The sequence below is a fragment of the Narcine bancroftii genome, chromosome 1 (genome assembly GCF_036971445.1).
Source record: "Narcine bancroftii isolate sNarBan1 chromosome 1, sNarBan1.hap1, whole genome shotgun sequence".
Lineage (NCBI taxonomy): Eukaryota > Metazoa > Chordata > Chondrichthyes > Torpediniformes > Narcinidae > Narcine > Narcine bancroftii.
This window is the reverse complement of record NC_091469.1, coordinates 133,778,547-133,791,176: the sequence shown is the minus strand read 5'-3', so window position 1 is coordinate 133,791,176 and position 12,630 is coordinate 133,778,547. Positions and strand designations below refer to the sequence as shown.

Here is a 12,630-nt window from a genome sequence, read left to right as displayed (position 1 = left end):
CAGGCGCTTCACGCGCAGAGTTTGCACATTCTCCAACTGACCACATGGGTTCACTGAGGATGCTCCAGTTCCCTCCCACATCCCAAAGGTGTGTTGGCTATTAGGCGAGTTGGTGACTAAATTGTCAATGGCCAGTGGGAGAATCAAAGGTGAGCGTGTCAGAAATGTTGCAGAGTAATTAGTGGGGGAGTGGAATTGATGGGATTATTCTGAAAGTCAGCATGAAGTCAGTTGGCCTTCATCAGGGTTTATGAATTTGCTGGGGAAATTCCATTGTTAGTGTTGATTTGCAACTAACCAGAGCTAGTTGCAGAGGTTATATGTTCTAAACATGGAACCAATGTGAGATAGGTGATAAATTAGGGATGCTCAGATCCTTTGAACAAATAAATAAAAGAAATATCCCTTTGTGAATTCATCTACTGCAATCATCCTGCCTGACATGAATTGCTCCAAGATAACTTCTGGGAAAAGACTGTACAGAGTAGCACATTTAGTGGATGTTGAAGCAGACGGTTGTGAAATGCTTGAGAAGTTTTAAACATGCAGCTACCCTGTCAGTTATTTACAAAATCAGAATATGAATTTATTGTAACAAAATTCATGGTTTTGTAACATTTCTGTAGTCCAAATACTGCTATAAATTAGATTTAAAAATTAATAAATTAGTGCAAAAATAAGAGAAAGTGAGATTGTATCAGCAGTTCTTTGTCCATTCAGAGGGGAAGAAACTGTCCTTGTGCCACTGGGTGCTCGTCTTCAGGCACCTGTGCCTCCTTCCCTATGGTAACAGTATGAAGAGGGCATGGCCTGGGTGGTGAGGGTTCTTGAGGATACTTTCTTAACACACTGCCTCTTATAGATGTCCTCAGTGGAGTGAAGACTGATGCCCATGATGGCGGTGGCCGAGTTCATAATTTTCTGTAGGTTTTTCTTGTCCTATGCATGGGCACCTCCATACCAGAGAGTGATACAACCAGTGTGAAAGCTTTCCACAGTACACGTGTAGAAATTTGCAAGAGTCTTTGGTGACATTCCCAAATATCTTCAGGTTCCTCATGAAGTATAGGCACTGGGGAGCCTTGTTTATGATTGGAGGCCCAACAACAGATATTCAGAAATGTTGGCACCCAGGAACTTGAAGCTCTTAACCCTTTCCACTGCTTACTCCTCGATGAGGACTTGTTCATGTTCTACTGATATCCTGAAGTCCACAATCAACTCCTTGGTTTTGCTAATGTTGACACCATTCAACTTGCTGATGTATCTCGCTTCTGTACGCTTCCTCATTAACATCCGTGATTCTGCCAATGACCGTGAAGTCATCGGCAATATTGAAAACGGCACTTGAATTATGAGTTGGAGAGTTGTTTAAGATTCAAACTGACTATGGCCTTCTGATGAGGAGGTCAAGGATCCAGTTGCAGAGGGGGTATGCAGACACCTAGGTTTTGGAGCTTGTTGACCAGCGCTGAGGGTAGGGTGGTGTTGAAAGCTGAGCTGTAGTTGATGAACATGATGTACATGATACTGTTGTCTCGCTGATCCAGGGCTGAGTGGAGAGCCAGTGATATTGCATCTGCTTTAGAGCAACTGTGATAACAGGTGAATTGAAGTGGATCCAGGTTTTTACTTAGGTACCAGTGATCTCTGGCCATGACCAACCTCTCAAAGCATCTCATCACAGTAGTTGTGTATTCAACTTGGCAAAATTCACTGAGGCAGCTCACTGCTATTCTTGAGCACCGGGATGACTGATGCTCTTTTGAAGCAGATAGGAACCGCTTACTGCAGCAATAAGTGTTTGAAAATGTCTGTGAACTCTCCAGCTAGTCAGTTGGCACTGATTTTCAGTACCCTGCCATCAGGGTCTTATGCCCTCTTGAAAGATATCCTGATGTTGGCCTCAGAGACAGATATCACAGGTTTATCAGCTTCTGCAGGAATTCTCATAGGTCTCGTTGAGCTCTCCTTCTCAAACCGATCACAAAAGATGTTCAGCTCATCAGGTAGCGAAGGATCACGCCCGTTTATGGTTTACAATGTAACGGCCTTCAAGCCCTGTCATAGCTACCGAGTATCTGACTGTCAGATTTGCCCCTTTGCTGCTGAGATAGCCTTCCACAGCTTGTACTTGGACCTCCGGAAGAGATCTGGATCACTGGCCATCAATCTCATCCTCAGCAGGTTCCAAATCTTTTGATTCATCCACGGCTTCTGGTTGGGGTGCTCTCATTATGTACACATAGGGGCACACTAATCCACTTAGGTCTTAATGAAGTCATTGAAAACTGTGGCATATTCATTCAAGTTTGAGGATAAGTCCTTGAATATGGTCCAGTCCACCTATTCAAAGCAGTATTGCAGGTGCTCCTCTGCCCCTCTTGATCATACTTTCAACGTCTTCACAAATGGTGCTGTAGTCCTCAGTCTCTGCTTGTACGCTGGGAGTAGATGTATGGCTAGGTGATCAGACTTTTTTAAAAAAAAAATATTTTTCACACTATGAACCATATTAATCAAAATACACACAAACATTTCCCTCTTGAATATACACAGTATCATTTTCTCCCTTTTTTCCCCCCCTCCCTTCCCTCCCTCCTTCCCATCCCCCTCCCCACCCACTAAACATTCAACATATACAATACAGTAAACCCATTAAACAATGTCATCACACAATATCAGAATAAACAAGATAATTGTGTCATCTACTTTTACACACTGGGTCAGTTCATTTCGTCTTCCTCTCATTCTGTCATTTTAGGGGATGGAGGTCCACAGTAGGCCCTCTCTGTTGTGTTCCATGTATGTTTCCCAAATTTGTTCGAATAATGTGACGATATTTCTTAAATTACATATTATTTTTTCCAATAGAATACATTTATTCATTTCTATGTACCATTGCTGTATTCTCAGGGTCTCTTCTGATTTCCAGGTTGACATTATACATTTTTTTGCTACAGCTAAGGCTATCATCATAAATCTTTTTTGTGCTTCATCCAAATCGAGGCCTAGATGATCAGACTTGCAGAAGTATAGTCGTGGGATGTCTCGGTCGGCATTCATCATGTTGATGCAGCAATAATCAAGAGTGTTGGCTCCTCTAGTTTCGCAGATACCATGTCGGCAGTAGTTCGTTACACAACTAAGTATTACCAAAGTAAACAATCTCCAGCAATCAACACAGATCGAACAATTATTTTTTTTTGTGTCTGTTTCAGATTCACCAAACCCCTGACATTTGCCGATTGTGTGGGGGATGAACTCCCCTTGGGTTGGGAGGACGCCTATGATCCTCAGATTGGCATCTTTTACATTGACCACATCAGCAGTAAGTGGTTCTTGGCAAGTTTGTGGGTACATTTATTTCCCAATGTTGAACAGTTTTGATTCTCCAAGACATGATGCTGAACAACTTTATCCACAATGAAAGTTACTGTTCAATAATATAATGTTTTTAAAAATTACCAGCTCCATTGCTGATCCAACATTCAGTTTGGAGGATCGACACTAATGGGATTAATCCATCTTATTTTTCCATTCTGGCTTCTGGTGCTTAGAGCTTTAAACCTCTGTTGAACATGCTTTCGGCAAACATTGGCTTTGCGAACTTTCATCCAAGCTGCCATCTTTAAGCTTTTTTTCTCCACTTTTTGACAAATAAGTCCCATAGAACATTGCCTCACAGAAACAGGCCTCTTTGGCCCTTTAGTCTGTGCTGAATCTTTTTTTCCCCCTAGTTCCATTGATCTGCACTCAGTCCATAGCCCTCCATTCCTCTCACATCCATGTACCTGTCCAAATTCCTCTTAAATGTTAAAATTGAGCCCGTATTCATGACTTCAGCTGGAAGCTCGTTCCACACCCACACCACTCTCTGTGTGACGAAGTTCCCCCTCATGTTCCCCCTAAACTTTCCCCCTTTCACTCTTAACCCATGTTCTCTGGTTTGTATTTCACCTATCCTCAGTGGAAAAAAGCCTATCTACATTTAATCCGTCTGTCCCCCTCATAATTTTAAATACCTCTATCAAATCTCCCCTCATTCTTCTACACTCCAGGGAATAAAGTCCTAACCTGTTTAACCTTTCCCTGTAACTCAGTTCCTGAAGGCCAGGTAACATCCTAGTAAATCGTCTCTGCACTCTTTCAATCTTTTTGATATCTTTCTTGTAGTTAAGTGATGAAAACTGCACACAATACTTCAAATTTAGCCTCACCACTGTCTTGTAAAACTTTATCATAACATCCTAACTCCTATACTCATTATTTTAATTTATGAAGGCCAATATGCCAAAAGCTCTCTTTACAAATCTATTCACTTGTGATACCACTTTCAAGGAATTATTATGTATCTGTATTCCCAGATCCCTCTGTTCTACCACACTCCTCAGTGCCAAAACATTTACTGTATATGTCCTTTCTTGGTTTGTCCTTCCAAAATGCAACACCTCACATTTGTCTGTATTAAATTCCATCTGCCATTTTTCCAGCTGGTCCAAATCCCTCTGCAAGCTTTGAAAACCTTCTTATCCGTCAACAAACCCCTCCAATCTTAATGTCATCTGCAAACTTGTTTATCCAATTTACCACATTATCATTCAGATCATTGATATAGATGACAAACAACAATGGTCCCAGTACCAATCCCTGATGAACACCACTAGTCACAGGCCTCCAGTCTGAGAAGCAATCATCTACCTCTACACTCTAGCTTCTCCTGTCTATCCATTGTTGAATCTCGTTCACTACTTCACCATGAATACATAATGTTTGAACTTTCCTGACTAACCTCCCATGTGGGACTGTTGCGGCAGCTGTGCAGGCAGGGATTCATGTTTAAATCATCCCTGTAATGCTGCCTGACCACGAGTCCCAGGGGCCCATGCTGAGATGGTGCTGGACCCCCTCCACCTTGGGGATGAAGTCTGCAGGCTGAAAAACGCGGCAGGAATGTTATGATGTCACATCCGGTTTCGGAATGGCCAAACCGGAAGTGATTTAAAAAGTGATCTAAAAAGAGATTAAAACAATTCTTTACTGATTATAACATGAGTTATTATTGCAGCTCTTCCTAAAAAGGCACCACAGGACCTTGTCAAAGTCCTTACTGAACTCCATGTAGACAATATCCACAACCTTTCCATCATCAAATTTCCTGGTATCCTCCTCGAAAAACTCTATAACATTGGTTAAACACAACCTACCACACACAAAACCATGTTTACTAACCTTTATCAATTTATGGCTATCCAAATAATTGTATATTGGATCTCTTAGAACAGCTTACAATAATTTACTTACTACTGACATCAGGCTCACTGGCCTATAATTTCCAGGGTTACTTTTGGAGCCTTTTTTTAAACAATGGAACAACGTGAGCTACCCTCCAATCCTCTGGCATCTCACCATTGGCTAAGGACATTTTAAATATTTAACCATATAACCGTTTACAGAGCAGAAACAGGCCATGTCGGCCATTCGAGTCCGCACCGGTTCACTTGAATAACTCCACTAGCTCCCCCCTCCCCTTTCAATTTCTACACTAGCCTCCCTCAAGGTCCGAGGGAATATCTTGATAGACCCTGGGGATTTATCCATCCTTATTTGCTTTAAGACAGCAAACACTTCCCCTTTAATCTGCATAGTTCCATTGCTTGTGTTCCTTACTTCCTATGACTCTGTGCCCTTTTCCTGAGTGAATACTGAAGAAAAAATAATAATTTAAGCCTCTCCCACGTCTTTTGGCTCCATACAAAGCTGATCACTTTGATCTTCAAGGGAACCATTTTTGTCCCTTACTATCCTTTTGCTCTTAATAGAAACCCTCAGGATTTTCCTTCACATTGTCTGCCAAAGCAACCTAATGTCTTCTGTTAGCTTTCCTGATTTTCTTTGAGGTTTTTCTTGCATTTTTGTATATGCCTCAATTACCTCATTTGCTCCATGTTGCCTATAGCTGTTATACACCCCTCTCTTTTTCCAAACCAAATCCCCAATGTCCATCGAAAACCAAGGTTCCCTATGCCTTCTAATCTTGCCTTTGATCCTGACAGGAACATACAAACTCTGTGCTCTCAAAATGTCACCCACTTTGCATTAGTTCCAACTTGCATAAAAATCTTCCATTCACATTTGCCTGTTTCTCAGTCACATTTCCCTGCCCAAATTGATTGCACAATTTCTTTTTCTTGGAGGCCTCACGCCTCCTGAATCAATGCTGGATTCCTCTCAAAAATATTCACAGTTTTGTGAATTTGAAAACATGCATGATGCTAATTTTCAAAGCCTTGCTTTAATCTGTGGCATGCCAGTGCTTGGTGAGGTACGCATTATAATGTAAACTCTGGGAGGTAGGCTGCTTTTTCACTTTAATAAATTATGCTTTAAAAAGGGTCTATTGTGTGCAACGTTCAACTGGTATATTCGGCACTGAGCTCTCTTAAATCTAATTTCCATTCAATAACATGCATTTTTTTCAGAGATATTTTATATTTTCCTGTCATTTTAACAGCCTTAATCTTACACTGGTATCATGGTTGACGGGAGACCAGGTTCGTCAAGCTGTATAAATTAATAGTGGTTGCAATCCATTTACATTCATGTAAATAAGCTTGAAAATGATATTCAACTAAAGTGAAAAAAAGGTCCTGTTTTGATTTTGATGGTATCAAGGTGTCTTTTAAAATAGCTAAACTCATTTCTCAAGTTGATAGTTTAGTTTGACAGCACAGTTGGCGAAATTCTAAACTGGTCTAATCAATTTGAATGTCTTTTTGTAACTGCTGGAAAGTTCAAACCTTTGTTTAGTTGGATGTGGAGGAGTGCCCTTCACAGACTACTGGTGATTTTACTGTCAATGTAGGTGGGCTGAGGAGATCAATGTCAGTGCTTTCATCCACCTGCATTTTGACTTGGGTTTCACAGCCAGCTTATAGGTTCAGAGGTGTTAACTGTGGCTTGCTATGACCGGCACTCAAGGCTGAAAATCAGGCTTTTAGCCCTCTATACCCCAGAAGCATCAAGGGAAGCAGAGCAGGGGAACTCCATTGCCTCCAAGTTCCCTTTTTGTCACACATCCGCCCGAATTAGAAATGAGTCGCCACTCTTTCATTGTCACTGGGGCAAAATTCTGGAGTACCTTTCCCAACAGTGGGACTGTTTCCATTTGAACTGTGAGAGCTCAAGAGGGCTTCTCAAGGGAAATAAACACTGGCATTGCTCATGTCCCATAGTAAATAAGGCCTTAAGAAATATCACATTCTTTTCTAATTCTACTAAATTTTGTTTTGAAAACTGGTAGAAACTTTATACAGCTGGGAATTGACAGATTTTTAATTTTGTTATCATCCTTGTGTCTGATCATTTTACCACAGCTACTTGAAAGCTAAAATTACCTTTACCTCAGCAAATATGAACAGCTTATCTGTGCTCTCATGGAGACATTGAGCACTGGAGGTTCATAGCTAATAGAAGGTCTAGTGGTAAAATGAGGACAAGGCATTTTCACACTGCAGATGAGCGGAGACCCTACTTTGATCTGGAGAAATTTCCAGGAAGTTGGGACCTCCCAGGCCTTTCACACTGGGGTCCAAGTTCCTGGGAACTTTCCCTCCCCAGCAATTTAGGGAGACTCCCGCCCCCAACCGATGACGTGTTATGCACTCACAGGAGTAAGAATAAGATCCCCTCCCCCGTCCGTCACTCGCCAACTGCTTCCTCCCTCAACCCAGCCATCGGCGGGTCAGTCACTCGCCTGCCTGTTTCCTTCCTCCCACTTATGGGTAGGTCGGTTGCTCGCCCATCTGCTTCCACCCTTCTGGCCGTCTGTCGCTCACCTGCCCACTTCCTCCTTCCCTTCCCCCACTCCCTCCCTCCCCTCCTCACTCAATTTTCTCCGTCGGTCGGTTGCCCACCTCCCACATTTCGGGGCTGCTCTGGCACATCCCGATGGTGGCACAATGCGGGATGAATGACCAACTTCGTGTCCCACAATTCCTCACACAGCTGGACCCGCTCTTGGAAATACAACTGTGTGAGGGATTATAGTTAATGAGGATGGCCATTCTTCCTGCATTGTGCTGCCGTCACGACGGGCCAAAGAGGCCCACTATTCTCTGGTGGTAAGTATCTTTTAATTTTAATTTTAATTGCCTAGGCGATGCAGCACGCAAGTGCTGGCATCAGGAAGCTTCTCCATTTGTCTCTTCATACTGCAGAGAGAGAGAATGGTCCAGGAAAATTTCCCGAGGCCGTGGCCCTACCTATAAGGTAGGGCTGCGGACCCATTTAAAACTCCCAGGCTGTCTTTTTCACACTGCAGGTTCACGGGCGGGTTCCCAGGAAAATTTCCAGGGAATCTCCATTTTACAATATAGCTTATCTGTGTTCTCATGGTGACATTTAACACTGGAGGCTCATATCTAATAGAAAATCTAATCGTAAAAGGAGGTCAACAGTGAACCAGTTGGTATGTTGTATTTGGAATTTCAAAAGGCTTGTAATAAGGTCCTGCATAAGAAATTGGGGTGCAAAATTAGAGAACATGGTATAAGAGATAATGCTTTGATGTGGACGGAAAACTAGTTGACAGGCAAGAATGAGAGAGTGGTAATTAATGAATCCTTTTCAGATTGGCAGGCTGATACTATTGGGTTACCACAAAGTTCAGTACTGGCACCTCAACTATTTATAATATATATAAATAATCTGGAGGAATTATATCTCATATCCTTAATATGGCAAATGGCACTATGTTGGAAGGCAGTGTTGAGCTGTGAGGAATTTCTCATATTGATGGGTGTGCCAGGCTAAACTGGTCGAGGCTCTTTGTGTCCCTTTATGTCAAGTAAAAGTTGGCAAATGTTGCATATTTATTACATGACAATGAAGGAACCTTGACATGGCTGGCAGATGCAGTATAATGTCGGCAATTGTGAGGTTCTCTTCTTTGGTGGCAATAGCAGAAAGGGAGACTACTCTGTGCATGGTGCCAAATTAGGAAAATGGGAGGTGCAACAAGATCTGGGTGTCACAGTGATTCAGCCATTGAAGATTGAAATGGAGGTAAAGCAGGTGGTAAAGTGTGGCAAAAGGAGCAGAGAGGTCTTAGTGAAGTTGTATAGTGTCTTGATGAGGCCATTGAGCATTATGTATAGTTTTGGTCTCTTAATCGGAGGAAGGACATTCTTTTTTTTGGATTTTTTTCAAAAAATATACATAGTAGCATTTTAAATATACAATATATTAAACTTTTTTCTCACAAACACAATAAACAAAAACAAAACAGTCTCTCCCTCCTTCCCCACCATCCATACATTGAGATCCATTTACCATCAGAGCTTACATATATATTTTGTATATAGAGTACTGTTGGAGAAACTATGTTTTTATATATAAGCTACTTTGATATCCTTTTTTTGTTCATTTTTATTAGTATCTTAGCCCCTATGTGGTCTAGGTGTGGCTGTCAGACATTTGCAAAAGTGTCATATTTGTTCTTTAAGTTATATGTGATTTTTTTTCTATAGGGATACAGCTGTTCATTTCCTCAGTCCATCGTGCTATAAGTTGAGGGGAGTAGCGATACATTTTTTCACTACTGCCAGTGCTATTTTTATAAATGAGATTTGATATATGGTCAGTTTGTTGTTTACTTCCATAAAATTACCTATCTCCGGGTTGACCATGAAGGCCATTCCTGTTATCTTGGTTAATTTTTCTGTGATTTCTTTCCAAAATGGCCTCACTTTCACGCATGACCACATGGCATGTAGAAAACTTCCTGTCTCATTCCCACATCTGAAACACATCTCTGAAATTTCGGCTTTTGATCTGTGTAACTTTTGTGGAGTAAGATATAATTGGTGTAAAATATTATACTCAACCAGTCCATAACTTGCATTTATAATTGGTGTCATTCTGTCCTTACACCAATCTGACCAGCTTCTTTCTGAAATCACCACACCCAAGACCGACTCCTATCTTTCCCTTGACTTCTGGAACTCTAGTTTTGCACTTTCACTGGAGAGCATAGTACATTTTTGTTATAAATTTGGGTGTATTGCCCATCCAGACAGTTTGTTCAGTTTCACTAATTTCAGGTGGGGTCAACATTGGTCCCCATTTCTCTCTTAAGAATGATCTAAGCTGGAGAATAAAGAAGAAGGTCCCATTGGCCACTGTTTTAATTGTTCAAAGGACAAAAGAGTTCATTCCGTGTAACAGACATTAATATATCTTATACTTTTGTCAAACCATGAATTTATTATTCTATTGTCCATGTCATAGGCAATAACACATTTTTGCACAATGGTGCTTTTATTGATATCCCTACTTTTTTCCTATACATTCATTAATTTCTTACCACGTTCTAATCATGTATATTAGAATGGGGTTGTCCATCTTTTTCTTTAGTGATTTGAAACTACATTTATAAATAAAGTCCTTTGTTTCCCCCTCCTCCATTTGAACCCAAGATGCGGGGGGAGGGGGGGGGGGCGGAGGGGTTATTGTCTTTATTGAAGAAGGCTGTGAGAAATCTAGCCTGTACAGCTAGGTAAGGTTTTTTGAAATCTGGAAATCTAAGTCTTCCCAGCCCATAGTCTCATGTCAGTTTTTCCAATGCAATTCTTGGTACCTTATTATTCCATAGGAACTGTCTAATATGGTTGTATAATAGTCTTAAAACGTTTTTAGGTAATGGAATAGGCAGTGATTGAAACAGGTACTGCGGTTTTGGCATCATTTTCATTTTGACACAGTTAACCCTTCCCACTAAAGTAGTCGGTAAGTCTCTCCATTTCTGCAGGTCTCCTTCTATCTTCCCAAGAAGAAGAACATAATTTAGTTTGTACAGGTTTTGCAAGTTAATGTCAGTTGCTATTCCAAGATATTTTATTCCATCCATCTTCCACTTAAATGTACTTCCTTTTTGCAATCTTTCATATTCAAAATTTGTTAATGGCATTATCTTACTTTTAATCATATTTATTTTGTAGCTTGATAATTTTCTATATTTTTTGAGTGTTCCTTGTAACTTTTCCAAAGATTGAGCTGAGTCTGATAGGTACAATGGTGCATCATCAACAAATAGACTGATTTTGTGTTCTTCTTGCCCAACTTTGAAGCCCTTTATATCCAGTTCCCCTTTTTAGTCTCTCCAACAGTGGTTTAATTGCTAAAATAAAAAGTGCTGGGGATAGGGGGAATCCCTGTCTGCTCGATCTACTCAAGGGGTACACCACCGACATCTGATTATTTATTATTTTAGCTTGTGGTTTATGGTATAAAGTTTTTATCCAATTTATAAATGTACTGCCGATGCCAAATTTTTCTGGTATTTTAGATAAAAAGGGCCATTCCAAATGGTTGAATGCTTTTTCTGTGCCTAGGGAGACTGTAATAGTTGGGTTTTGTTCAGATTTAGCCATGTGTATTATATTAAATAAACTTCCTAGACTATTTGAGAATGCCTTCCTTTAACAAATCCTGCTTGATCTGTATGTATCAGTTTTGGCAAGTATTGTCCTAACCTATTAAAAGATCACAAAAAAAGGAACAGGAGCAGGCCATTTGGCCCATCAAGACTGCTCCATAAAACCTCCCTGAGCTAAATTGTTTTCGCATTTAGTTCCATGTTCCGGCCTTGTCCCCATATCCCATGATACCCTGACTAATTAGATACCTATCAATTTCCCTTTTAAATTCCTCCAAAGATCCTGCCTCCACAAATCCACTACCCTCTGCCTAAAGAAATTTCTCCTCATCTTTGATGTAAATTGGTACTTTTTAATTCTAAGACTGTGCCCTCTTGTCCTGTATTCACCCAAAAGGAGAAAACATCTTATTTACATCTACTCTGTCCGATCCATTAATTATTCAATATGTTTCTCTGAGATCCCCTCTTATTCTATATTCTAATGAATAGAGTCCAAGAACGGCTAAGCCTTCCTCATATGTTATCATTCTGATTCCCGGAATCATTCTGGTAAACTATGGGGCACAAAACTGCACACAGTACTCCAAATGAGGTCTCACTAGTGCCCTATAGATTCTCATCCACACCTCTTTACTCTTATAAACGAATGCACACCTGACAGTCAACTTTCAGGTTATCCTGCACAAGGACCCATCAAGTCCCTTTGTACCTCTGAATTTTGAATTTTCTCCCCAACAAAGTAATAATCCGACCATTTATTTCCTCTACCAAAATGCACAACTGTACATTTCTCAACAGTATATCGCACCTGCCATTTCTCCTAAGCTGTCCAAGTCTCCCTGCAAGCTTTCGATTTCTTCTACACTTCATACTCTACCACCTATCTTGGTGTCATCTGCAAACTTTGCCATGAAACCATTTAATCCACAACCTAAATCATCAAAAGGCAGGAGTCACGTGATGGAGTAGTGGCCGGACGGTGAACTCCAGCCCTCTCCAGAAAAGTCGGGAAAAACAAGGGAAAACACAAAGGCACAGAAATAAAAGTGAAAGAAAAGTGAGTATAGCTGAGCCGAGTAAAAGTGCGCAACCGCGCATGAAAAAAAACACACCAACGGGAGGGGGGACCAGCTGGGGAGTCGATCTCCACAGCCGGCAATGACAGCTGCAGAACACCTGCAGCAAGAAGA

The 12,630-nt window shown here is 41.0% G+C and overlaps 1 protein-coding gene across 1 annotated transcript in view; it reads left to right on the top strand.

The window, feature by feature from the left end:
• Positions 1-12,630, top strand: part of LOC138764505 (protein WWC2-like) — a 257,311-nt gene that overhangs the window by 106,600 nt on the left and 138,081 nt on the right. The window contains exon 2 of the mRNA XM_069940553.1: positions 3,222-3,331. Within this exon, the coding sequence (XP_069796654.1) occupies positions 3,222-3,331 (110 nt within the window). The remainder of the gene's footprint in view (positions 1-3,221; positions 3,332-12,630) is intronic.